General features: G+C 44.3%; 1 protein-coding gene across 1 annotated transcript; it reads right to left on the reverse strand.

Moving 5' to 3' along the window:
- Window positions 1-1,777: 1,777 nt before the first annotated feature.
- Window positions 1,778-26,240, reverse strand: LOC115017004 (chondroitin sulfate proteoglycan 4-like). Its single transcript, XM_029445164.1, has 26 exons — window positions 26,222-26,240; window positions 25,456-25,506; window positions 21,668-21,831; window positions 19,907-21,022; window positions 19,357-19,767; window positions 19,156-19,277; window positions 15,517-15,625; window positions 13,848-15,176; window positions 13,012-13,104; window positions 12,299-12,611; window positions 12,123-12,265; window positions 11,262-11,402; window positions 10,540-10,725; window positions 10,212-10,394; window positions 9,453-9,629; window positions 8,694-8,895; window positions 8,456-8,587; window positions 6,817-6,992; window positions 6,530-6,725; window positions 6,209-6,380; window positions 5,615-5,761; window positions 5,386-5,518; window positions 4,871-5,023; window positions 4,007-4,588; window positions 3,521-3,614; window positions 1,778-3,484 (listed from the first exon to the last, which is right to left on the reverse strand). Exons 1-26 carry the CDS (start codon window positions 26,238-26,240, stop codon window positions 2,535-2,537), a joined length of 7,494 nt encoding a protein of 2,497 aa, XP_029301024.1. The 3' UTR covers window positions 1,778-2,534.
- Between the last annotated feature and the right edge of the window lie 1,473 nt (window positions 26,241-27,713).

The raw sequence follows: 27,713 nt of genomic DNA on the forward strand, positions 1-27,713 counted from the left end.
ATCTAGTATAAAAATGTTCCCAGAAAGAAGCACGTTATCACTACTGTTTCCTTTGGAGCAGCAGCAGTCCAGTCGCTGATATCTGACACCAGACTTCACAGACTGCAGGTCAGGTTACTGCAGTCGCAGGCTCTTCATTATTTAGACCGGCCTATTTCTCCCCTCCTCCATGATTTAATTTTATTCTTTACTGTTCGTTTGTTTTTTTGAGGCAATGCTTTCAATTCATAAAAGTATTCTAAATATTAGGTTTTTTTGGAGATATTTTCTTCCGCTTTATACAAAAAACAAAGCTTTCTCTCTAAATTCTGCCTCTAATCCATTACATTTTAAAAGTACCACTGAAGAAGTACCCGTTGGTCAGGCTGGTCATGTGAAACATTTACATACATACAAATTACTTGATTAAAACTAGACTTAATAAATATGACAACGCTCAGAAACCAATTAGATGATACACCAAAAGTAATTAATTAAGGATAATGTATACATGCTGCTGGTGTTGAAGTGCATAAATGCGTCGAGTGGAAATCACGATACGATAATATCACATTTTGCAATATGCTGAGCATCGCAATAACATACATTGTGATTAATTACCTTTTTTCCAACTGCAAATTATGCAGTTTGACTCCCATCTTTGTTTTGATCAACTTCCTGCCAAAATGTTTAATTTGTATTTGCAATATTTATAGTTTATATCAGAATCAGAATATCTTTATTGTCATTATACTCGTGTACAATGACATTTCGCAGGCTTCTCTCTATGCAAAACAGTAAATAAAGTTGTAACAAAACAGTAAAAGTTATAAAAACAGTAATAGCAGCCAAGAGAACAAAATAGAAGGCACTATTTAAATTAGGTTAAAACATTTTACAGGTGAGTTATAACATTTCCAGATCAAATATCTTTATTTTAATTGTAGTCTTTGAGGGGTGGGGGTGTGTGTTTTTGTGTGTGTGTATATCCAGTCACAGTTGTTGTAATGTGTTCTTTGGTTGCGTAGGGATTGGTGTGATGGAGGCCACAGCTCTAGGAAAGACGCTGTTCCTCAGTCTCTTGGTGTGTGTTCTTATTATCCTGTATCGTCTGCCGGACGGCAGCGGTTCAAACAGGGTGTGTGGTATCTCTGGTTATGCTGCTGGCCTTCTTCTTCAGTCGACTGGTGTAGATTGTGTTGAGGTTTGGGAGCTCCGTCCCGACGATGCGCTGAGCGGCCTTCACCATTCGATGTAGATTTGGCGTACCACACAGGGATGCAGCTCCTCAGGGTGCTCTCGATGGTCGACCGATAGAAGTTAACCAGCAGTTTCTGTGGTAGTAAAAGATTGCAAAGCAACATATTGCAATACTATATACTAATACTAATATCTGGAAATATGTTTCAAGTACTAACTTAAAACAACAAATAATATATCTCTAGCTAATGCCCTGAAAGCCCTTTTCTTTTTGTCTTTGATTATTGAATGGCTTCGCTGGCTGAGGCCTACTTTCAAAAGTTACATAAAACCTAAAGGGGTTATGTAATTATCACACAGTTGTCAAGTTGAAAGTGATTTTTTAATTTGTGTATAAGTACTAAGCTTTTAAAATGTGCGTCCCTATTGTCAGCAGATGGACAGCCTGTTGTTGTTGGTCATTAAAAGAGCAAACTAAACAAAATACCAAAGGGAGCTCATGAGACTCAAATACTTTTGCTCCATTGCTCTTATGTGTTTGAGATTAACACACAGAAGTCTTAGTCAAATATCTTTTATTAAAAATAAATCTTTCACAGTACATGGCATAAAACGGGACACAGGTGACAAAAATGTGAAAGTCAATCAAGAACTGAGGAAGCAACCTTTGTCTTTACATGTCATCATGACATGTTAATACTGTATGGACTATCTGAGACAGTTACATGACAGCTCACTGCCTTAAGCTGTTTCAACATCAGACAAAGGAAACAGAAAAGTGTGCAGAGCAGTGAATGAGGGGAATGAACCTAAAACCCTAGAACTAATTACCAGCTACACTACTAAATCTTTTGTACTAACTTAAAATGCAACTACATTTCCAAAGTACATGCAATAAACTTCAGTCTATGTTTCACTTCCTTGTACAGCCACAGTTCCAAAATAATAATACTATATTCATCACATCTGTAGAAGAACCAGTGTTTTGAGGAATCAGTGAGCCTGTTTGTATATGCAAATGTTATCTTTGCGTAAAGGAACAAATGGTGGCTGTGCTCATGTCACGCCATTGCAGTGAATTTGCATCTGCATTAGCAGTAATAATGGATTCTGTGTACATTGAATAGTACCTCACAGCTCCTCATAGTACATCGTTACAACAAAGATGTGTTCTGTTCAAGTTGGTTCAGTGAAATTATTTAAATATAATGGCCATTATATATTTCTTATAAACAAATGTGCATATTTTTGTCCTCTTTTTAAAAAGTTCATAGCAGGTCAGATGTCCCCTAGCCAGTACCCACGTGTATTTGAACACTTAGAAGAAGGCACAGTTTTTCTTTGGATTACTTCCATCAAACCCAGTACTGGTTTTCTTTTAGAGTCGGAGTACAGGACCTAGATCTCAGAGTCTTGAATCCTGCAGTTAAATGATCTCTTTCCTCACTGTTATTACCTCTAATATTCCCTTCACCATCTGCTCCATCAGCTTTCAAGGGCCCCCAGAAGGTCATCCCGGGGGCCAGACTCCTCCTCCTGGGACTTATGGTTACACTGGGTGAGTTAGGGCAGCTTGCAGGGCCGAGTGGGGTGACCACCACAGAGGGCATAGCCAAGCTCCGCTCCGCCCGGCCATGGTAAGGGCTGCCCTCAGTGGCTAACGCCAATGCAGCGAGCTGCTGCCGGATTCGCAGCCGGGCCTGTTTCTCCCTGCGGCGGCGGAACACCAAAATCAAAACTACGAGGATTATGATGAGGAGCAAACAGGCGAGCAGTGGCAAGATAATGAGGAGAGGGTCGGAGGCGGGGCGAGGGAGGAACTCAACGTGGACCGGGTGGTTGTCAGGAGGGATCACTGGACCGCGTTTGTCTGCAACGGAAGGAGTGTGGGGTTGTGGGCCGTGACTGTGACCTCCTCCTGCTCCCTCTGCACGACTCTCTGATCTACCTCTGTGACTCCCACTCCGTGTTTGGTTGCCCCAGCGGCTGTGAGGCTTCACCTTGTGCTGTGTCCTGTTATGGTTCTTATGCAACAAAATGTGTGTGGGGAAACCCACCCCGGCCCCATTGAACGCCGTGGAACCCCCTCGATCACCTCCTCTTCCTGTAGTAGTCTTATTATGTGTTGGAAGTTGGGTTGTTGTGTGTACATGACTCGCACCGTCAGTATTGGAACTGCTTGGACCGTGATGCATCTGGTGGTGGGGAAAGATGGTGAAGTGGAGCTCGCCCTTTGCTGGTTGGACGTTTCCAGCCTTCAGCAGGAAGGTGAAAGAGTCATTGAGAGGTGTGGCGGGGGCGTGGCCTCGAGCTGATTTGTTATCATGCAGCTGGCCGTCACTGAGAGTCTCCTCGATGGCGACCCGGCCTTGCACCACATCTCTGAACGTGAATGACTTCAGCACCTCTGATGCTCTGTTAGGGTCATAGCTCATCTGCATACAATCACACAGACACAGTGGAAGAGACAGTAAAATTAGATGATTACAGTAATAGTGACTAATTATTATTATCGATTGCATCCATACTCAGTATGGCATGTTCCTTTCAACGCACAATATCAATGTCATGTTCTGCCACTATTGTCAAAACAGTAGCAAAAGGCAGAGTTTGGTGACTTCCACTGCTGTCACTGCAGTCAGCAATAATGATAATTAAAACGGGTAAAGCGCTGAATAAAGCAGTTTCAGCGTTTCTCCGACGCTGTTTGGCTGCCACTAGTGTTTACTCTGCTTGTTTCTCTGTTAACTTAAAATCCAGACGTCCAATGATAAATGTTATATTGTACTTTTAAACATTATCAAAAGCTTACACTGAACAGCCTTACCTTGACTAATTTCCCATGCTTTGGTGGAGAAAGAACCTGAAAGAGCGGGTTGTCTCTGCTGATTCTCGCCAGCTCAGAGGCATCGATCATGGCTTTCCCCAGTTTCACGGCGATACCACTGGGCACCCTCACTTGCTCCCTCAGGTAGACCAGAGGCCGCACAGTTACCTTCACCGTCTGTGATGTTACATTTCCATAGTCAACACCCGGGGACGAGGCTGACACCGAGACTTGGAAGCTGTCCTCTGATTCGCTGAGATCAGTCATGTGATAGACAACACGGCCAAACTGCAAGTCCTCGTGGCAGAAGGTCGTGACTTCCTGGTCGTTAATAGCGATGCGTCCGTGGCGAGGGTGTGTAGTGACCGTGTAGGTGATGTTGGCCTGCCTGCGAGTGTTGGTGTGAGCTGCAAGCTGGTTGGTTGTCAGGACAACGGCGGTCCTGCCTTGAACCAATGACAGACCGGTGTTGTTCACCATGGAGACAGAGGGCTTTATCACCTCCAGACTAAACAGTTTGTAGAGTGGACGATGATGACCGTCGGTTACGTTGAAGTAGAAAACACCTGTTGAGGGCTCGCCCTGACAGGGAACACAGGAACATGGTTAATAGCACACTCAAAGACATCAACATTAAGAATGGAAATCAATGGCTACCTGAGAGTCAGGAAGAATCATTTAAAACAACTAAAACCAATGATTTGTAGAGGTTGACTTTAAAATGCTCTGGTAGACTCATTTCTATTTTTGACAAACTTTTTTGGACAAAGCCGCAATGCATGCACATTTTTCTACATTCAAACCTAATGCACACATATTTGCACAAAAATAATTAAAGTCTCCTCGAGCAGACTGACTCTTCACCTGCTGTATAAAGTGCAGCCGGCCGTGGTTGACGTCGTACTGGGTGAAGGAGGTCACCGGCTCCAGTCTTTCCCCCAGTGTCAGGTAGCCATTGTTGGGCTTACTGATCACAAGGTAGTGCAGCTCTTCTGGAGGGGTGTCATGATCCTCAACCTGTAGATTGACAGGATTGAATTTGTTTCCTCTAAAAAGGAATATTCACGCAAAACCTTTAAACATAAAAGCTGGTGGAAAAAATAAACTTTATAACATCCTCCCTGATATTACGGGACTTCATGGTTTTTGATGATTTACGCATTGGAGGAAAACTCTGGATGTTAAAAATAATAACAGCTTTGTCTTCTATAGGATACATGTAATCTGGTGTGATACTGACACTTCACGTAGAGTAAAATGTTACATTTTGTTTCCAATGATCGATTAATAATTGTGAAAATCAGGATCTCAATACTGATAAAATGAACCATTAAAAATGATAATTGTGTAGCCCTAACTCTCTCTTAACACTGGCCCACCTGCAGATTGTCAGGTCCGAGTATGACGCTCTCTCCAACTACGACCTTCATACTCGGGGATCTGCTCCTGATGAGTGGCGGATGGTCGTTGACCGGCGTCACTGTGATGTTGAACGTCTCCGTCACCACCAGCCTGTCCTTGGCTGGATGAGAAGTAACTCCATCTAATGAGGATGATGAAGCTGAATAGAGAGGGGAATAGGAGGAGGAATCGGAGGAAGAAGCAGACAAGGAAGATGAGGAGGAAGAAGAGGAGAGATTCAAAGGAGCCACCCAGGCCCGGAAAGTGAAGCTGTCGCTTGTCGTCTCTGAGTCGTCGTGGAGGTATGTGATGCCGAACTTGTTCAGGGTGACCTGGGAGAAATCAGGTTGGTTCCTGAGAGAAGATAAATATAAAAAAAAGCCCTGCTCATTTTCTACTTCATATTTGCAAGGTCGGTCTAGTCGTGTTTGGTGAATGTTTTTGTTGAAGTGAGGAGTTAATTTTACGTAAGCCCTGAAAAGGTTGGTGAAGCCAATTCTGGTGATCCATTTTCTAAGTCTGATTTAGATAGTTTTTCTCTCCTGTGTTTACAACATAAGAACTTAAGACTTGAAAAAGAGAGATTTTGCCAGGATACTTTTTCTCAGTTACTTCAAAAACAGGTGATCAGAAAAAGAAATGGATTATTTTTTTCTCATTTGCCTCTAGAGCTTCCGTAGAAACAATATATGTTTTTTGATAATCAAAATTAGAAAATTTCATATATGAAATGTCAATGTGTTGAAAGTCTGTATTTGTGCCCGGTTTATTTATGGAGACAACAAGAAAGGAGCCAAGCACCTGGTGAGGTTATGTCCCCGTATAGAGAGAGTCCCGTGGTGCGGCAGGGAAATCATGCGGTACAGGATGTGGTGTTCTTTCTGGTGGGACTCTGGAACTTTGCCGAGCAGATTGGAGGCGTCCAGTTTCGACCCGTCGATCGTCACCCTGCCTCCCTCGGCCACCACAGCACCTGAATGACATACAAACACGTCACGTGGTCCTCTTGAACTGGTACAATAAATATCAAATAAGAAAGAGAGATTTTTGCACACACACACACACACACACACACACACACACACACACACACACACACACACACACACACACACACAGTACCTGCGTTGTTCAGTAGTCTGGTCTTGTGTTGAAGGCTGTCGTGATGCTCGTTGGCCTGGTAGGAGATTGAGATGGTGAATGTGTGTGGTGGAAGGAAAGCAGGAGGAGAGGACACGGTGAAAGAGAAATAGTCCCCGGCGGACCATCCCACTGACTGTGGCTTGTTCTGATCGTACAAGATAACTCCATCATTCACCTGAAAGACAGAGGCGAAGACATGACGAGGCAGACATTTATTTGAGAAGTAAACAAAAGCTTTCCTTTGTTGCAAAGGAATACATCCCTACCATGCTTTGTGTGAACGTGGATATGTTTTGCATAGAGTTGTCAGGCATACGTCGGACCAGGCTGCCAAGTTTGGGAAGAGCAGTCACTGCAAACACCACCGAGTGGTTTCTTCTGATGTCACTGACATCATTTGTGACGGCCTGAAGCTCCAGCTCAGAGATTGGTGTCACAGAGCCTGTAAAGGTGAGAGAAAAAAACATAATGAGAGAGAGAGAGAGAGAGAGAGAGAGAGAGAGAGAGAGAGAGAGAGAGAGAGAGAGAGAGAGAGAGAGAGAGAGAGGAAGTAAAAGGGAACGAGAGGTTAAAGTAGGGAAATGTCCCGTGGTGGATTGAGGTAAAGTGGAAGTTTCGGTGTGATTGTTCAAACTGCCGGACACACTCCCTAGTCTGTATCCTGAACCCCTCCCACCCTCTAACCTCTACACACACACACACACACACACACACACACACACACACACACACACACACACACACACACACACACACACACAGAGGAAAGAGAGGAAAAGTTCACAACAAAGAGTAAATGATCCTGGTTAAATGTATTATCAGTAGACATCACAATGCTTCCAGTTTAAACAGCCACACAATTGCAGATGGGCTAAGAACAAGTAAAATTAATGAATGATCAGTTAGTGTCTTTTTTCCAAAAAGCATTTAAAAAAACATGTTTATCGTTAAAGATATAAAAAAAAACAAAATAACAACGACAGTATTAAATGTTCCATACTATCAGAGTAACTGCTTCACTTTTGTAACCTTGACGAGAGAGACTTCTGATAAGTGATGTTTACAAGTGGAAAGTGGCACTATCAGCCTGGCACTGACTAGGCACGGAGGGGATATAATGTGGTTGTGTAGGCAGAAACATAATGCTTAGACGAGTGATGCCACCCAGTGCCATTGTTATATAACTGCACTATATTTAGCTTTTCTTTTCAGATTCCATTGTATTAATAATCATAGCAGGAATGAGACTATAAACTATTAAACACTAAGAGAGGTCCGAATGTTACGATTGAGAAGGGATAGATCAGCGGGCCGGTTTCAACAACACGTGCTTGTACGTGAGCAGTGAAATGCCTGAGAATCTCTCCGACCACCAGTGACCCGTATCCTGTACTGTAGCTGACTTAGTACAAGTCCAGAATGTCAAGCCAGGTTTTTTATTGTGAAACCCGCAGTGTTGTAGTACTCGAGATCGGTCTTATGAAGATCTGTCTCGTCTCGGAATCAACCGCATCTTTCCAAGTTCATGTCTCGGTCCCAGGCTAAAAGCGCTCTGAATTTGGCCAAAACCACAATTGTGGGGATATCACTAAATTGCTTGTGTATTGTCTGATTTAATTGTTAACATCATTACTGTGATTGCTCATAGAAAACAAAAATGATCATACACGTACACACGTACATACATGTATATGGCAATAAAAGAGGTGAATGAAGAGGAATCTTCATTTATTTGTTCTGTGGCTGTTTTTATGGGAATGTGGATCTTTCAGATCAGGGCCTATGGTTGGCATGTTCCACATTTTGTCGTAAGTGTGTCTTGCAGTGTTGGCCACTTGACTCTGGTCTTGTTTCATGGCTGGGTCTCGGTTTGGGTGCTCTTGACTACATCACTGAAAACTCTACCTGGATAAACCTCCATGGGATGATTTCTCTGCAGTGTGAGGACCAGAGAGTGGGCAGTTGTGCTGAAGATCTGGCGAGGGGCGAAGTTCGCACCGTCGTTCACCTGGAATTGAAAGCCACCCGATAAAGCACCTACACAAGAACAGAGTTGACGTCAAGGAATCGGAGGGGTTATTCCTTCATTTATTCCAGACTCATGTGTTGGTCAGACAACTACAAATAGCAAAAGTGTACTCGCCACTGTGCACGAACATCAGTTGTCCGGTTTGTATGTGATTCTGGGTGAAGTTCAAGATGTGTCTGGAAGGGGCGCTCTTCAGGGCCAGGTGGCCGTTGCTGGGTGGTGTGACGATAAACTCCAGCCCATCAGGCTCAGGAGTATCCGGGTCCTCTGCACTGAGATCACCTGTGGTGATTTCTGTCACTGAACCCACCCATACCTGAGGAATTGAGAGGAAATATGGAATGAAAGGACAGAAGGGCTATTGACTTTAGTTATTAAAAGAATAGCTTTACCTTTTTGGGAAATTTACTTATTCACTTTAGTGCCGAGAGTTAGATGAGAGAATCAATACCACTCTCACGTCTGTACGCTAATGAAGCTCGATCGAGAAGGCTATTAGCTTATCGTAGCGTAAAGACTGGAAATAGAGGGAAACAGCTGGCCTGTCTTGATAAAGATACATCGTCCAAAATTATAATTTTTGTTTTTTTACATCAACATTTCTTTAGCCTTTGTGCACTGTAAGTTCTTGTTACTTATCAGCCATTATACCAATAACCATACATTTGGAGTAAGTTTAGTTCCATATTTTTCCCAATTAAACGATTAGTCATTTGAGAACTCGCTCAACTCAAACACATAGAAGTAATCCCATCCAGCCTCTCTTCACTCAGAACAGGCGATTCAGTCAAGACTCCCTCATTCGGGCTGAAAACAATCACAATGTTTACTTCTGATGAACGTGTCCTATGCGTGTATATCGTTACTCCCCACCTTCAGACCCTTGTTGGTTGTAACAACAGGAGTCTCATCATCGACAGGTGTGACATTGATGTGAGCGGTGCAGGGCAGACTGTGCTTCCTGATTTCCGTCTGATTGGCCACAATGGTGAAGTTGTCTCTCAGTGTGTCGCTGCCGTCATGGATATAGGAAATGTACTCACGTTCCAGCTGGAAACAGAAGACAACAATAAACATTTTATCCCACAGAGATGAATGTTCCCCATTTAATCTGTCAGATATTGTGTGAGATTTTCAAACCGTGAAGCAGTCATTGTCGTAACTCCCTAAGACCAATAAGTCTGATGAAACACAACAACATAAAAGTGTCTCTTTTGACAGAGCAGGGTATCGTTTCCCAAAAACATAATAACACTAAATATATCGTAAAATATCTTCTACAAGCCTCCTAATGTTGCTGAGAAGTGTTATCAAAAATGCAACTTTAGATGCTTTGACGAGCATTTAAAGGATCCCATTTCTTGCTAACACGTTTACTTTCCCATTTAAGTGCTGCTTTGAGAAATGTGCATTGCTAATGAACAAACCTTTATTGGACCTAAACACTTTTAACAGCATAAATCTTCCTAACTACCCATTCCAAAAGAATAAGAGTCCAAACCAACATTTTGTTAAATGTCCTGTGTGTGTGTGTGTGTGTGTGTGTGTGTGTGTGTGTGTGTGTGTGTGTGTGTGTGTGTGTGTGTGTGTGTGTGTGTGTGTGTGTGTGTGTATGTGTGCTCTCAGTCAAACCTCAGTGTGAGTGAAAGCAGTGATGGGCATCCCCGGGATCCGGCTGTGCTCCAAGTGTCCGTGGTGCGGTGGAACAATGACCTGGTACAGGAAGTTCATCCCTGAGAAATGATGATTGGCTACCTTTATAATGTCAGAGGTCAGCAGCAGGGCCGACCCCTCATCAAGGGTCAAGTCAGACACCTACAGAACAGATGATAGCACTGATTTACTGGTTTGAAGAAGTTAGCTACCTGATCAATTTGGTTGGGAAAATGTATTACTCTTGCTTTTTATACAATTATCTAATTTTTCAAGGTCATCTATCATCTAGACATACGTTATGTACCTGTAGAGGGAGGAGGAGAGGGATGATGTCAATCTCCAGGCTGATAGATCCGACCTTTGTGACCCCGTTGGTTGCCTCTAACAAAATAGAGTCATTGGTGTGTCCAGCAGCCTGCTGATGGTAGATGATCAATCCCTGGTTGAGGTCCTCCTGGGTGAAGGAATTCGTTGTCTGCTCTCTGATGCCCTGCGTGGAGGAACAGAGCAGACACACTCATCAAGTGCTGTTTCTGTGTGAATCCTTTGACAGTTTAGAGCTGCATTGTGTAACCTTTGGGGACCCGTTTTGCTCTTATTTTGATAGATCACATTGACAGGTAATATGAGACAGTAACGTGTGAAATTAGACCTTTTTTTGTTAGTTTCTAAAGTCGTGGGAGAGAAACTGAATGTGAAAGGAGCTAGTAATAGTGATAAAACCACAATTATCATCTGCCTCTGCATCCACCTTAGCACAAACGCTGCTTTCATTAAGACCCCTAAAAATGTGGTTTAAAATCTTTAGTATGTCTTCATGCCATTAATTATGCATGAAAGTTACTATTTATTAGGAGTCTCAGACGTAGTCCACATGTATAGGTACGAATACTTTTTAGTAATTTCAGAAACTTCATTTTTAGTGTGATTCCATTTAGAGTGTGCGCCATTATGTCCTTTGTGAGGTGTCATAAATGAGGACCGCATTGAGTGCAATGTCCACTCTGTTTTGAACCTACAGTTGACTGTACTTGATGGAGGTGCTGCTGGTCTCCATTGTTGTTCTGGTGCTTGTCGTTGGAGGGAAACCGCTGAAGAAAGCCCAAGGTGGGAAGGCCTTTGGACAGTAAAAACTATCTCTGAGGGTGTGCTGTCCTCATGAACCACCTGTTTAAACAAAACAGAACATATTTAAAAACATGCAATAACCTTCTGCTGGGGAGAGATGGAAGTGTCACAGCTGGAGACCAGACAGCTGGACAGAATCAGGTAATTCAGTCACACAATAAATGAGTGATGGCGTCGGAGAGAGAGAGAGAGAGAGAGAGAGAGAGAGAGAGAGAGAGAGAGAGAGAGAGAGAGAGAGAGAGAGAGAGAGAGAGAGAGAGACCACACTCAGAGAGAGAATAAACCGGGTTTGTTCCTCAATCCTGTGACCTTCATTCATTTTTACCTGGGTGAGAGCAGGTGTGTCTCACAAGCTGTGCGCTGTTTGGGCTGCTGAATAATATTCTTGAATTTGATATGACCCCCTTTGATTAACACATTTATTTTCTATAGATGCCATGTCTTCTCAATATCGCCCAACATCGTAGTTTGTCTTTACTTTGCTCCGCTCCGCTCCACTCTTAAAACACTGGCAGTGTTCTGTAATTACTTTGAAGGATTACTTTAGAAAATATATGACTAAGAAAGCAAGTCTATTACATACAAATAATTCCCACAAAATGATCACACTTACAGACGATAAACAATAAACCTTAATGTACTGAAAAGTCCTAGATGCAAGTAACTTATATTGCAATATCAGAAACAAATACAGGCTGGAAAGTTTCCACCTGGTAAGCAAGTAATCCATGAGTCATATACTTAAGTTTATTGGCTTACCTCTAAGTGCTCCTTGCTTATGGAGACGTTATGTCCCTCCGCCACCACCACTGGATGGTTACTTATGACGGTTGGAGGCCTCTGGTGACTCTCCAGGTAGATTTTTACCGTCACTCCGATGTCCAGCTGTAGCTCCATCCTCTCTCTGTCCAGTCGCCTCTCTGTGCTCTTCTTACTTGCTCTCGCCGTCACGTTGAACCCATCTGACAACTCAGGGCTGCCGTCATGGTGATATGCCAAGCGCCCCGCCACCAAATCTTGCTGGGTGAATATTGTAATTGCATCTGCTTTCGTTGCAGTCTCATCAGTAAAGCAGAGCACACCTTGTTTAGGTGGAAGGTAGACCTCAAATGTCACTTCCTGTGGGTCTCGTATGTCAAGGTTGCTGAAGATGCTGAGGTTAGCAGAGGTCAAGGTTGTGATCCCAGCTCGCTGGACGATGAGGCCTGTGTTGTTCTCGACATGAAGGTAAGGATCCTGCGCCATCACCTGCATCAGGTAGTTACACAACAGACAGAATGTCGTTAGTTACAGCAGCAGTCAGCGAACACATTGCTAACATCATTAGGCTTACCTATTTTCAGACCAAAAATGCTTTATGATATTTAATTACCAGCAAATCATTTGTAGAAGGAGAAGAAGCTCTAATTAACAGGTTAAAGGAAACCATCACACACACAATTTAAACTACTAATAAGTAATGTGAAAATATAAATATAATAACAACCATAATGTTGATTGCTTATACTATATGTTTCTTGCTATACATACTGATTTACTTACTCTTATTATTTCAATCGCTAAACAAGAGTGAAATTGACCAACATCACTGTAAAATATAAATAAATTAAACCATAAAATACATAATGAGTGAAAACATTATAATCACCTCCAGCAGTGTTGAAACATAATGTTTCCCATCTGATACGAAAAGCACAAAACGCCCAAAACTCACTCCTCTGTGGACAAACAACACTTTTTTCTGAGAGGGAAGAAAAGAAGAGGAGATGATGACAGAAGAGAAAAAAAACATCAGCAAGCTTTATAAAAAAAAACAACGTTTACAAACTGAAGAAACACTAGTATTACGCCTTCATTACAACTGAGTTTTAAGAGGTTTTAAAATGTCTTAAAAACAGCGTCTCAAACCCCTCCATCTACACCTTTCTAACACTAGAACTGGCTGCGTCCTACAATTTTTGCAACTTTCCAATAGCCGATAATTCAACAGCATTCTTGCAGGTGTGCAGAAACTATAAAGAATTTGAACTTCTCTCTCAAGTTCTCTTGTCAGTCCTCACACAAATGCTTTATCACTTGTTTGTGTGTCCAACATACTCCTCAGAAATTTCATCAGAGCTGCTGTGAAGTTGCAAGTTATCAGGACTGACGTTCAGGAAATAAAAAACTTGAAATTTGTAAAATACTAAGTGTTTCATTATACTTAGTCGGATGATCAAAGTAAGCGCTTTACTGAGTGTCATCAATATCTTTCTAAAATGTCCGGTGTGATCGGTAACACCGGTGTTGTCACAAGTATATTAACTGGTGGGAAAATTCCCTCACCGTGGCATCCCTAGTTGCAAGGCTATTTTGTGATTAGTAAGATCAGGAGGGTGGTTGCATCATGACACAGAAACATTGGAAGATTAACCTTTGACTTTGTGATTCTAAATATTCTACCATCTGGATGTCTACAAATTGTTACAGATAAATTGTGCTAACCTGCTCAAGGTCCCGTTGTGTGAACTCGTACAGCTTGCGGCTGGTATCACTGGCCAGCACCAGCTCTCCCATGGGAATCCCCCTCCGCGTGTACACCAACCAACTGTCCTCAAAGTCTGAGTCATCGTCCCGGAAACGGAGGTCATTCAACATCACCAGTCTCTGCCCATCGCGGGCCACATGGAAAACTTTATCAACAACCCTGACAGGTCTTTGATCATTGACGAGCCGCACACTGATATTAAAGGTGTGTTCGGTTGTGTTTTTGTCTTCCTTCTTGCTGGTGCGTTTGTGCTGTTTGTAAACCATAATTTTAAAAATGAAGGAATCCTGCTTAGTCTCGCTGTCGTCGTGAACATACATGATCTTCTCCTCGATGATATCCTGATTTGTAAATGTCAAAATGCTGTCCTTAAAGGAAGTTGAGTTGGAAAGGTTGATCCTTCTTATCTGGCCGTGCCTGGGGCTCACAGTGATGCTGTAGTGGACCTCCCGGTTACTTGCTGTGTGAGTGAACAGCATATCTTTGCTGATGACGTTACTTCCTCCTTCCAGGGTTGAAAGGCCTTTGTTTACAACGGGGATGGCGCTCGACTCGGCTTTGATGTTGATTCTGAAGTCGTAATCTGTTGAGTTGGCATGCGTTGAAAACACCTGAAAGCTGAATGTGTCTCTTGTGTCGTCCTGCAGCGTGTTGAGCAGCTCGTACTTCATCAAGCCATCTGTGATATTCTTTTGGCTGAAGGTTGAGTTCCGCTGTAGAACTTTGTTATCGAGGAATAGCTGCCCTTTCTTTGGTACTGTTAGGAGCCTAAAGAATAGGTAACTCTCATTGAGTTTAAAACCCTTAGAAATCACATGGAGTTCCTCGGGAGTGACAGCAGAAGTCTGAAAACCGTTGACCTCCATCTTGCTGCGTGTAACCTTGAAGTGGATCCAGTGAACCCTGATGACGAAAACAACCTCCACGGTAGCCAGGGAACCGATGGTTATTTTACATTTGAAGTAATCAGTGACGTTGTTCTGAATCTGAAGGCCATGGTAAGTGCTGAGGTATCGGATCCGTTCTTTTTCTAGAAGCTTCTGAGAGAAGGAAGTTGTCAGTTTCCAGCCACCACTTGAGTGTAGCCGCTGGAGCTCACCGTATTGTGGTAAATCTGTAACGTCATAGCGGATTTCGACTCCCTGATCATCCACATTTACTTGTACTGCAAGGTGATTGGTTGTGATGATGGAAGCCCCACCTTGGTTCACCTCTAGTCCAGTGTTATTCACCAGCTTGTATTCAAGTGGCACAGCCATAATCCTCAAAACTACTGTGTTGCTCAACTGTGGAAAGGAGAGAGAACAAGGAAACACCAGATGTGAGGACAACAGAAGGCCTGCTGGTGGCGCTGGTTGAAAAGTCAGAGGCTCACCAAAGTTCATCCTCTGGGCACAATGGACACCTGTACTAAACTGAATGGCAATCTGTGCAATAGTTGTTGAGATATATCAGTCTGGACCAAAGGCATGTACCAAGCAAACGAACAATAGACTAACACACCGACATTGCCATCCCTAAAGCTGCTAGTATGGCTAAAAATGCCCCAACTCTATATATCACTTCCTTAATTAATGTTACAGCTTATTGGCTTATCGGTCTTGGGCAAGCTAATACATTACTTACCTTCAGCCCGTCACTGACCCTGAGTGCCAGCCGGGATGTAGGGACGCCAGTGTGGACAAAGCTGATCTTACCCTCCTCTAGATCATTCAGGGAGAACAAGTTAATGGCCCTAGAAGATAGATGCAATCCAGTTAACTTCCATGATCTGTTTCCCAACTCTGTTTGTTAGGGTTAGCCCTAACCCTGATTTGAATCATTAAACCATCTTAGCTGCTAGCATGAATTTGGGATACGTGGCGAGGTGCAACAAAGTAACAAAGGTTGCTTGGACTGAATGTAGAATATCCATCCATCCATCCATCGTCTACCGCTTATCCGGGATCGGGTCGTGGGGGCAGCAGCTCCAGTAAGGAACCCCAATCTTCCCTTCTCCGGGCCACATCCTCCAGCTCCGACTGGGGGATCCTGAGGCGTTCCCAGGCCAGTGAGGAGATATAATCTCTCCACCGAGTCCTGGGTCTTCCCCGGGGTCTCCTCCCAGCTGGACGTGCCTGGAACACCTCCCTAGGGAGGCGCCCAGGTGGCATCCTTACTAGATGCCCGAACCACCTCAACTGACTCCTTTCAATGTAAAGGAGCAGCGGCTCTACTCCGAGTCTCTCACGGATGGCTGAGCTTCTCACCCTATCTCTAAGGGAGACGCCAGCCACCCGTCTGAGAAAACCCATTTCGGCCGTTTGTACCCGTGATCTCGTTCTTTCGGTCATGACCCAGCCTTCATGACCATAGGTGAGGGTAGGAACTAAGATCGACCGATAGATTGAGAGCTTTGCCTTCTGGCTCAGCTCTCTTTTCGTCACAACGGTGCGGTAAAGTGACTGTAATACCGCCCCCGCTGCTCCGATTCTCCGGCCAATCTCTCGCTCCATTGTCCCCTCACTCGCGAACAAGACCCCGAGGTACTTGAACTCCTTCACTTGGGGTAATGGCTCATTCCCTACCCGGAGTAGGCAATCCACCGGTTTCCTGCTGAGAGCCATGGCCTCAGATTTGGAGGTGCTGATCCTCATCCCAACCGCTTCACACTCGGCTGCGAACCGATCCAGTGACTGTTGAAGGTCACAGACCGATGATGCCATAAGGACCACATCATCTGCAAAGAGTAGCGATGAGATACTCAGGTCACCGAACTGCAACCCCTCTCCTCCACGACTACGCCTCGATATCCTATCCATGAAAATCACGAACAGGATTGGTGATAAAGCGCAGCCCTGGCGGAGGCCAACATTCACGGGAAACGAGTCCTACTTACTGCCGAGTATCCGGACACAACTCTCGCTTTGGGCGTACAGGGATTGGATGGCCCTCAAAAGTGACCCCCTCACCCCATACTCCCGCAGCACCTCCCACAGTATCACCCGGGGAACCCGGTCATACGCCTTCTCCAGATCCACAAAACACATGTAGACCGGATGGGCGTACTCCCAGGCCCCCTCCAGGATCCTTGCGAGAGTGAAGAGTTGGTCCGTTGTTCCACGACCAGGACGGAATCCGCATTGTTCCTCTTCAATCAGAGGTTCGACTACCGGCCGACCCTCCTTTCCAGTACCTTGGAGTAGACTTTACCAGGGAGGCTGAGAAGTGTGATACCCCTGTAGTTGGCACACACTCTCTGGTCCCCCTTTTTAAATAGGGGAACCACCACCCAGGTCTGCCAACCCCTAGGCACTGTCCCAGACTTCCACGCAATGTTGACGAGGCGTGTCAACCAAGACAGCCCCTCAACACCCAAAGCCTTCAGCATTTCTGGACGGATCTCATCAACCCCTGCGGCTTTGCCACTGTGGAGTTGTTTGACTACCTCAGTGACTTCCATCAGGGAAATTGACGATGATCCCCCATCAGCTTCCAGCTCTGCCTCAACCATAGAGGGCGTGTTAGTCGGATTCAGGAGTTCCTCAAAGTGCTCCTTCCACCGGCCGATAACCTTCTCAGTTGAAGTCAGCAGGGTCCCACCCTTGCTGTACACAGCTTGGATGGTTCCTCGCTTCCCCCTCCTGAGGTGCCGGATGGTTTTCCAGAAGCACCTTGGTGCCGACCGAAAGTCCTTCTCCATAGCTTCTCCGAACTTCTCCCACACCCGCTGCTTTGCCTCTGACACGGCAGAAGCTGCCGCCCTTCTAGTCCTTCGATACCCTGCAACTGTTTCCGCAGTCCTCCCGGATAACATAACCCGGAAGGACTTCCTTCTTCAGTCGGACGGCTTCCCTGACCACCAGGGGTCCACCACGGTGTTCGAGGGTTACCGCCCCTTGAGACCACAGCTCATCACCGCAGCTTCAGCAATAGAGGTTTTGAACATCGCCCACTCAGGTTCAATGCCCCCAACCTCCACAGGGATGGCTGAAAAGCTCCGCCGGAGGTGTGAGTTAAAGATCCCCAGGACAGGGGCTTCCTCCAGACGTTCCCAGTTCACCCGCACTACCCGTTTGGGTTTACCAGGTCTGTCCAGAGTCTTCCCCCACCCCTTGATCCAACTCACCACCAGATGGTGATCAGTCGACAGCTCCGCCCCTCTCTTCACCCGAGTGTCCAAAACATGCGGCCTCAGGTCAGATGATACGATTACGAAATCGATCATTGACCTTTGGCCTAGGGTGCTCTGGTACCACGTGCACTTATGAGCATCCTTATGTTCGAACATGGTGTTTGTTATGGCCATTCCATGGCTAGCACAGAAGTCCAACAACAAACGACCGTTCGGGTTTAGATCAGGGAGGCCCTTCCTCCCAATCACGCCTCTCCAGGTGTCTCCATCGTTTCCCACAGTGTGCGTTGAAGTCTCCCAGCAAGACTACGGAGTCCCCTACTGGAGCCCCCTGCAGGGCTCCATTCAGGGTCTCCAAGAAGGCCGAATACTCAGAACTGCGGTTTGGGGCATAGGCACAAACAACAGTCAGAGTTTTCCCCCCCATAACCCGAAGGCGTAGGGAGGCGACCCTATCGTCCACCGGGATAAACTCCAACGTAGCGGCGCTCAGCCGGGGGCTAGTGAGTATCCCCACCCCGGCCCGACGCCTCACACCTTGGGCAACTCCGGAGAAGAATAGAGTCCAACCCCTATCCAGGAGTACGGTTCCAGAGCCAAGACTGTGCGTGGAGGTAAGCCCCACCAGATCCAACTGGTAGCGATCCACCTCCCGCACTAGTTCCGGCTCCTTCCCCCACAGATAGGTGACGTTCCACGTCCCCAGAGCCAGCCTCTGCTGCCCGGGTCTGGTCCGTCGAGGTCCCTGACCATCACTGCCACCCATGTGACAGCGCACCCGACCCCAGCGGTTTTTCCCATGAGTGGTGGGCCCACAGGATGGATGGATGAATATGACAAGCCTATATCAAAATCTATCAACCACAGAAGTGTAGCATAATTCTCCAGATCATTATGAAAAATTATTCAGGTCCAGTATTTATAGCTGTTGATGATATGTTTGCTAACAACAAATTCTCTATTAGTTTCTAGTTATGTAGATTCAACAAGCAGTTACAAAGCTGCAGTATACAGTTTGCTTTTGTTCCATTGGATAAAGATTGTATTATTTTAACATTTAACAACCTCAGCCACCTCTCCAATACACCTCTATAATTGCTTGTAAGAAGATTTGCAAGGCACTGTAAAGCTTCACAAGCCACAACACAGACCTGCCAGGGTAATCCTGGTGCTCAAGGTGTCCAACTTCAGTGTTGAGGTTTCCCAGGGAACTGAACACCAGCTCTTCAGGATTGCTGTCAGGGTCCGACACCCTCAGCACATCTGTTGTCAGCTGGGGACATTGTGGTTGTATTAATTTTTATTTTGTACTTATACTTACACATAGCATCCAAGTATTCTGCTTTACCTACCTGTCGTTTGGACTTCTCTAGCAGAGTGAAAATGTTTCCCTCTGGCAGGCTTAGCAGAGGCGCATCATTAACAGGACTGATGCTGATGTCAAACCGATGCAGGTGGTTGTCCTTCAGAAACACAGGAAGTGCCTTCTTATTGCTGGAGAAGACTGAAAACATGAAGAAGTCATGCTGGTCCTCTGACCCACCGTGAACGTACATCACCCGGCCCTGCCACAGGTCGAGCATACTAAAAGTCCGGTCGACCTCTTCTGCTTCTATTGTGATAGTCCTTTCCTGCCCCTCGCCCAGCATCCCATCAGGGTCAGGACTGAGGTCCAGCCGGAGCTGGCCGTGGGCTGGCTGACCCTCAATGCGGAACATTAACTTGGATGGATGAATTCCCAATTTGCGAAAATCCAGATTCACCTAAAAGGGAGTGCAAATAGGAAATGTATTGGTGCCTTTATGTTAAAACAACATCATTTAACTCACATTTAACTTTTACTGTCAAAGAACTAAAAACAAAAACTAGAAGAACAGATCAGCAGGAGAGAACCAGTCCTACCCTCATATGTTTGGGTTCCAGTGGTGCCCGGCCTCCCTCCACAACTTCTAGGTTTTTCAGCAACAGAAAGTTAGGGTTCTTCTTATTGTTGGTATCTGGTTGTGTGGTTGTAACATCAAACTCTGGACGGGCTGTTGGGCTGGTGGTGGTCACTGCTAATGGAGCTTGCCCTGTCTTACAGCCCACAGTGACGTCCTTGGTGATAGTAGCATGAGGCAGGCCTGTTCTTTGAGTGTTCACCCTAATTTCTCGGAGGCAGCCTTTAAAGGATCCTCCTTGACCAGAAAGTTGCCCTCCAGGCACAGCAGAAATCAGCCCAGCTTGCCTTGCCTCTCCCCGGGCTTCTTCATCTAGCCCTCCCAGGAAGAGAGGCCCTTTGAGCTGTATGACCTGGAGCTCCAAACTCAGGGTGGCCTTGACTAACTCCTCACCCACCTTCAGCTGGACGCTGTTGGGCAGCAAATGCAGCTGAATGGGGTACCAGGTGTGGTTGCTGTGAACTTGTGTTAGAGAACGCAGCTCAGTCTTATTCTCTTCATTTCCGACTGTTGCAACCAGGTTACCATCTCTGATCTCTATAGCAACAAACCCTCCCTGGTTGCCAGAACTATACAGGACCATGCCATCTTCTTCTCTCGCAGAGGGCGACAGTTCACATTCAAACACCCCCTCCTGTGGCCCTTCCCACGGTGGGAGAGAGATAAAAGCTTCAGAGCTGAAAAAGCTGACAGGATCTTCTTCTGTTGCAAAAAACTGCCGACTACATCCTAAAGATACCTCGTGGACATTCTTGTACCCAGAATAAGGCCTTAGGCTGGATAACAGGTTATGTTCATTGAACACAACTTCAGCTATGCAACCTCTAAACCCAGCGGAGATGTTAAGAAGGTATGGGTGGTTTAGTCCTGCTGCCCAGCCAACAAAAAGCCCATCCATGACACTGAGCTCCAGGTCTGGTCCTGGCATACGGAGGCTGGTATGAGAGTTTCGGTCCACGGTCATGTTGACGTTATGGTGGTCGTGGGTCAGCTCCATTGAGTGCCACGCCATGTCACTAAGATAGATGCCCTTTTCTGAGCGTAGAGAACGCTCACCTGAGCCCAGGTCCAGACGTAACTGAGGAATGAAGGGGGAGGCGAAGAAAGAAAGTGAGGAAATATGGAATGAAAGGTGATAAGTCTTTCTATTTTCTTCTATGCCAAAATATAAACTTTAATTTGCAATAAAAACAAAACACATAAAAGCAGTCATAACATGGTGAGAATCAGTGCGTTGTTAACTGTATTTCAAAAGATTATTCCACACAAATGCAACCTAACTCTTTCATGAGCAGCTCCCTTGCAATGTACTTGGAGTTCTCATTAAACTATTGCGGTCTTCTCTCTTGCAGGTGATCATGAAAGAACTTGCTCTAAAAGTGTGTGTGTTTTCAGACTTCACTCTGTCTCTCCTCAGGATAGTAAATGTCAATATGTATAAGCTAAAATGGCCCAAGGGAAAAATATTTCATCTTGTTTTGAAGGTGTGAGGCAGCTTTAAGATTTAAGTGAGAGCCTCTGGACAGCTTTTACTTTGACTCATTTGTATCCATATTACTAAAATCCAAATGGTCTTTCCCTGGACAAAAAGAAAACTGTCATAACATTTGTGTTCTTTCAAATTAACAATACACGTCTTGCTTGATGTTTTCCTTCCATGAATAGATTCCTATCAGTTGCTTTAGAAAGGTGTGCTACTATCCTTTTATGTGCTTTAGCCTACCTGCAGGCGCCCAGAAATCAGCTCCAGCAGCAGGAAGTCTTTGCGTCCGGCAGCTAAAAACAGCATCCCTGCCTGACTGGAAGTTCGAAATCGTACATGAAGCAACGTCTGAATTGATGCCTCCACTGTCCGCAGGTGGATGTAGCCATCACCATAGAACGACACTACCACAACAAACAAAAAGACAGGTGAGAAGTAGGTTGCCATCAAGGTACCAATTTGCAGATTTTCTGGTGTTTACAAAAATACGCAGTTTCAGTAAATCATAAAACGGCAAGCTGGAAATTTGTTCCACGCTGGCATTTGTTTTTTAGTTTTTGTTTAGTTACATTCTCAATTATAACTGTCTCCTAAAACACCCAAAAAATTAAATGAAGATTTGGTGACCAAATGCATTCTCCCAGCAAAGGCTAATCCACTAATCTGTATTGACTGGTTTGCCAATATGCTGTCTACTTTGCACTTTACACCTGCTATCTGAATTCAATTAATGACAACTAATGCACTGTGGAGCGGGTCAACCCGGCAATGTTCTGATGCTAATTAGAGTTTCCTGTTGACCCAAATGACGCAGTTTGGACATTTAGTTGTATGAACATTCCTGACGGAGCTAAAGCTGAGGCTGAATGTCATGAGTCTTGCAGGTATTTGGCCATAAACCAAAAAGATTGTGGTCTAATTATGAAGCTAGATGAATAATTAAAGCAAAAACATGAATGTCTCCAAAATCATTAGGATACATTATCTGGGAACCATGAATGTCTAAATAAATCTGTATGGCGATCTATCTAATAGTGGCTGAGATATTTCAGCCTGGACCAAAGTGGTGCACCAACCAACTGTCTGTCTATTGTCATGCTTAAAGTCATGCAGTGTTTGTCTAAAGCAGGGGTGGGGAACCTCCAGCCTTCGGGCCGCAAAACCATTAGATCCGGCCCTCGAGGTAATTCATAAACACACGCAAAAAATCAACTAAAATAATCAGACTTTTCCTGGCCAAGGTCAGGGTCCTTGAACACAACACGAGCGGAACCTGTCATCACGTGGTCACGTCATGTCTGAAAACTTCAATATTAACGAGTACTGTCAATGACATCAGCGAACACAGCATGGCGAGTGTAAAAAAGTGAAAGGAGGATGCGGAATGTCGCACTTTCCAGGAGAAATGGACGAACAATTATTTTTTTGTGGAAGTAAAAGGCCAGTGTGCCTAGTTTGAGCGGACGCACTTGCAGTGATGAAAAAGGCTCTCGAGCGTCATTACAGCTGAAAGGACGAGTGCGTTTGGATAAAGTTAACGCTCTTCGGCAGGAGTTTGGCCCAACAAGCAGCTCTCTCCAGAGCGTAACATACAAACATGGAAAAATAAAACAGAAAGATAAAGGATAAAAAAAAAGTTACTTTTTTGCACGGCATGAAAGAAAGGTGAAATGAATGGGCTGTGTCCCACATTTTTAGCAGAGGTTATGAGTTCAATAATTAGTATGGCCGTCGAAGGATGTTGTAAAAAATGTAATGGCTCTTCATAGGAAAAAGGATTCCCCACCCTGGTCTAAAGCCTTGTACTTTTACTTGTACTTGTACTTGTACACTTTTACATTCTAGGGTTTTATAATTGTGTCTATACGTAATCACAATGTACTTGTATTTAGTAGTGAGGTCAGGGTACCCACCACTCACATCTGTGAAGGAAAAAACAGTAAAGCAGTCTTGATTTTAATCGATTTGACCTACAAAGCAGCTGGCAGTAATGGAACACTCAACTAAAATGGAAAAAGAAACACAGCAAATAGAGGTCAAAACGAGTATGTGTGTGTGTGTGTGTGTGTGTGTGTGTGTGTGTGTGTGTGTGTGTGTGTGTGTGTGTGTGTGTGTGTGTGTGTGTGTGTGGTTGAGGATGGCTGACATCCTAAAAATGCTCTAAAGCTCTCTAAACAGTACATCAGTATGGAGTGGCAGTGATTCAACTGACTCTTCTTGTCTTCACGTATCTCAATAAAAAGAGGTAATTGGCCTGAGGGGGAGAAAAACCGAAGCCGAAACATTTTATGAATGAATCACTAACAAATCTGCCGTGTGCAGCACAACAATTCTAAAGTGTAATTACAAGACAGCCGATAATTTATGTGCCCACATCACACACAAAGAAGTCAGACAGCAACACAGGCTAAGACTTTTATGTGTCGGGAAATTATAACCATTAACATTTAACAAAGTGTAGTCTCTAATATTGTTTATCTGGTAGGTGATTAAAGCATCTGCCAAAACAATTTTGGGTAATCTTTTTAGCTAATGTTAGAATAAGTAATCTTGGTTAACATCCAAAATGAATAACAGACTCTTTTTTTTTGTCCAAATAAATACAAGTGAGCTTTTAAAACCAATATAAAACAATGGGAAATAATCCTATTTTACATCTGTTCCAGGTTTGTATCCTTCTTTTGTTTTCATTTCAAGCCTGCATTTGTATCATTAGGCATAATTATTTTACATCCTTTCAAAATTCTGGTTGGGAAATGCACTGCCTGCAAAAAATAACATCTATTATCAAGGATATTATTACAGTATGTGTTATAAAACTGGTCCCAGTGGGAAGTACTCAGTCAGCAGGCTGGCTCAGCATGTCGCTCTGCATAAAGCCTATAAACCCTCTGTCAGTATAACCAGTGCCTGTCCATCTCTCTCTAATCTGCCTCTATGATACCAGTTAACATTGGATTACTAGTAATCTTTCTTGCATGTTAATGCAGGTCTATAATGCACTGTCATGAGCAGGTGTAAGACATGTCGGATTGTCTGAGGCAATGCTGACAGCCCTGAAATGCTACTCATGCACATGCAGCAACTTGTGTGGAAATGTTCATATTTCAGTGGCAATTCTTTTGATTTGATTTAGTGAGACTCTGCCCTCCTACAGAGCTGACACAGAATGTTAAAGGAACCCTGATGTGAGTGGATTTAGAAACACACTCAGAGCAAAATGAATACAGATGTTGCCGTGTGCAATGAAATAAAGAGCGAGGAGCAACTTGATAATGATGACACTGTTTTGTTTGAACTGTCTAGGAGAGCATTTGGTGAACAGTGTGGAATCACATCAGGTACCCTTTATGCATAACATAAGTAACTGCCAACTCCGCCCAAAATATAATCCAGTATCCAGCAGCATGTTGCTATACGTTTACAGACAATATTAGACTGGATTAAACATTCAACTGCCAACTGCAATAGACACATTTGAACTTAATCAAAAGTTGTGCACGTAATACTGCATTTACAACAAACCATTACCTTCTGTGTCCATCGAATAAAAGGGAATGAGATTCCACAGTTTGTGTGTGAATGTTTAAAGTTAACAATAATAAACAACCATTAAAAACTATAGTTTCCCACACCTTTTTACAGCATTAAAACGTTCTATCGCAGCAATGAAACACATCATTCAATTATAATGTTGTAGCATAATCATTCTCAGTTTTAACTTTTGCATCATAATGCACCACAGAAGAAAAGTGATTGTTGTCTCCTCTGCAGTGCCTTACCTCCATAAACGTGTCCTGCAGAAATCAGTAGGAGCAGAAACAGATCAGCCACTAAACTCCCCATTGTAAATTAGGTCCTTGTAATCTAACTTGCATTTAGTGAAGAACAACATCTGGCTGCTTGATTGTGCCGTCCATTGTCCTTACTGCACAGCACTGGCTCTCATTTCCACTATGGACACAACTTTCAGCCTCGACTTGCTTTGCTTTGCTGGCCGTGCCTTACAGCCTTTAAAAAGAATGTACCTGTGCCTGTGAGCAGTGAGGTGGAGCTCCACCCTCCGATCCTCCTCTGGGCTGTTGAACCAAACATGAACACAAGGGGGAGATGTCATAACACAAACAGAGTCAGAGAGTCGCTTCATTGAAAGCACAGCAGATTGTGTATTTCTGTTCATGGCGACACTGAGACTGGACCGCAAGTCGTGTTAGACTATTGAAGATAAAGATGAGACTTATTTTGAAAAATTAAGAATTGTAGTGTATTCTGAAATTAACCCATCCATAGTTGTATCCGTGGCAACCTTTCTTACGCTGTGTTGTAGTGACACATGTTCAGCATCAGCTGCTGTCACATGTAAACACCAAAATGAGCAGCACAGAGGATGTTACCAAGGGAATATTGCAATTACATGATGTGTGTCTTACACCACTTTGTCACATGCTGCCTGTTACTTACAGTTTCAAAGGTCAAAGGGCTAATGTGGCATTATCATTAGAAATTGTTATCACAGATCCCCCTTTAGGAGGGAAAATAGGTTAAACTCTCCGCAGTGTGCGGACCGAGAGTAGTACTGGTAGTAGTGATAATATTTCAGCAGGTAAGTGGTTTAGGTCTTCATCATTCCTACCACTCTGACAAGTCTGACATTTTCAACACTTAGTGGCTTTAATCATCAATTCAGCCACTTAAAAGGGCAGACATGGAATGTAATATTCATAACTAATGCCATGTTATACCGCCATGGTATACCGCCAAGTTATACCGCCATGTTATACCGCCAAGTTATACCGCCATGGTATACCGCCATGGTATACCGCCAAGTTATACCGCCATGTTATACCGCCATGTTATACAGCCAAGTTATACCGGCAAGTTATACCGCCATGTTATACCGCCATGTTATACCGCCATGTTATACCGCCAAGTTATACCGCCATGGTATACCGCCATGGTATACCGCCAAGTTATACCGCCATGTTATACCGCCATGTTATACCGCCAAGTTATACCGCCATGTTATACCGCCAAGTTATACCGCCATGTTATACCGCCATGTTATACAGCCAAGTTATACCGGCAAGTTATACCGCCATGTTATACCGCCAAGTTATACCGCCATGTTATACCGCCATGTTATACAGCCAAGTTATACCGCCAAGTTATACCGCCATGTTATACCGCCATGTTATACAGCCAAGTTATACCGCCAAGTTATACCGCCATGTTATACCGCCAAGTTATACCGCCAAGTTATACCGCCATGTTATACCGCCATGTTATACAGCCAAGTTATACCGCCAAGTTATACCGCCAAGTTATACCGCCAAGTTATACCGCCATGTTATACCGCCAAGTTATACCGCCAAGTTATACCGCCATGTTATACCGCCATGTTATACCACCATGTTATACCGCCATGTTATACCGCCAAGTTATACCGCCAAGTTATACCGGTTTTAAATTGTTGTAAAAAGCTACTCAGTTACAGATACGGCTGCGGTGTCGACATAATTGACTGCTGAGAGTGAGAGAGGAGAGAGAAACATAGAAAGAAAACATTGATGTGAAGGATGGGAAAGAGTGTGTAAAAGTGCTAAAACGGAAGAGAGAGAGAGAGAGAGAGAGAGAGAGAGAGAGAGAGAGAGAGAGAGAGAGAGAGAGAGAGAAAGAGAAAGAGAGAGAGAGGAGAAAGAGAGAGAGAGAAAGAGAGAGAGAGAGAGAGAGGGAGGGAGGGAGGGGAAGTAAAAGGGAACGAGAGGTTAAAGTAGGGAAATGTCCCGTGGTGGATTGAGGTAAAGTGGAAGTTTGGGTGTGATTGTTCAAACTGCCGGACACACTCCCTAGTCTGTATCCTGAACCCCTCCCACCCTCTAACCTCTACACACACACACACACACACACACACACACACACACACACAACACACACACATTGAAATGTAGTGTTACTTGTAGCTTGAGAGAGTTTGGTCCATTAAAATGTAGAAAGAACACATAATGGGTTTTATTCAGCTGCTGATTCAAACTCCGCTTGGCTCGCACATGAGAGGAGTGCTGGGTTTAGGTTTAGTTCCCAGGGTGTTGAATAATAGACTCTGCAGCCTGGTTTCTTAGACTGAGGGGTCACACCCAAAATGGGTCACAGTTCAGCTGCTGACGGGTCTTCTCATGACGAGAGAGGTAGTGTGTTTTAATGAGCCTGGATCCCACGCTGAGAGGATTAGCATCTTGTCTTTTGGGTTGGAAATGTCTTTTAAGTGCCTTTTTTTTTTTTACTCTTA

Source organism: Cottoperca gobio, chromosome 12 (assembly GCF_900634415.1).
Source record: "Cottoperca gobio chromosome 12, fCotGob3.1, whole genome shotgun sequence".
In the NCBI taxonomy this organism is placed as follows: Eukaryota; Metazoa; Chordata; class Actinopteri; order Perciformes; family Bovichtidae; genus Cottoperca; species Cottoperca gobio.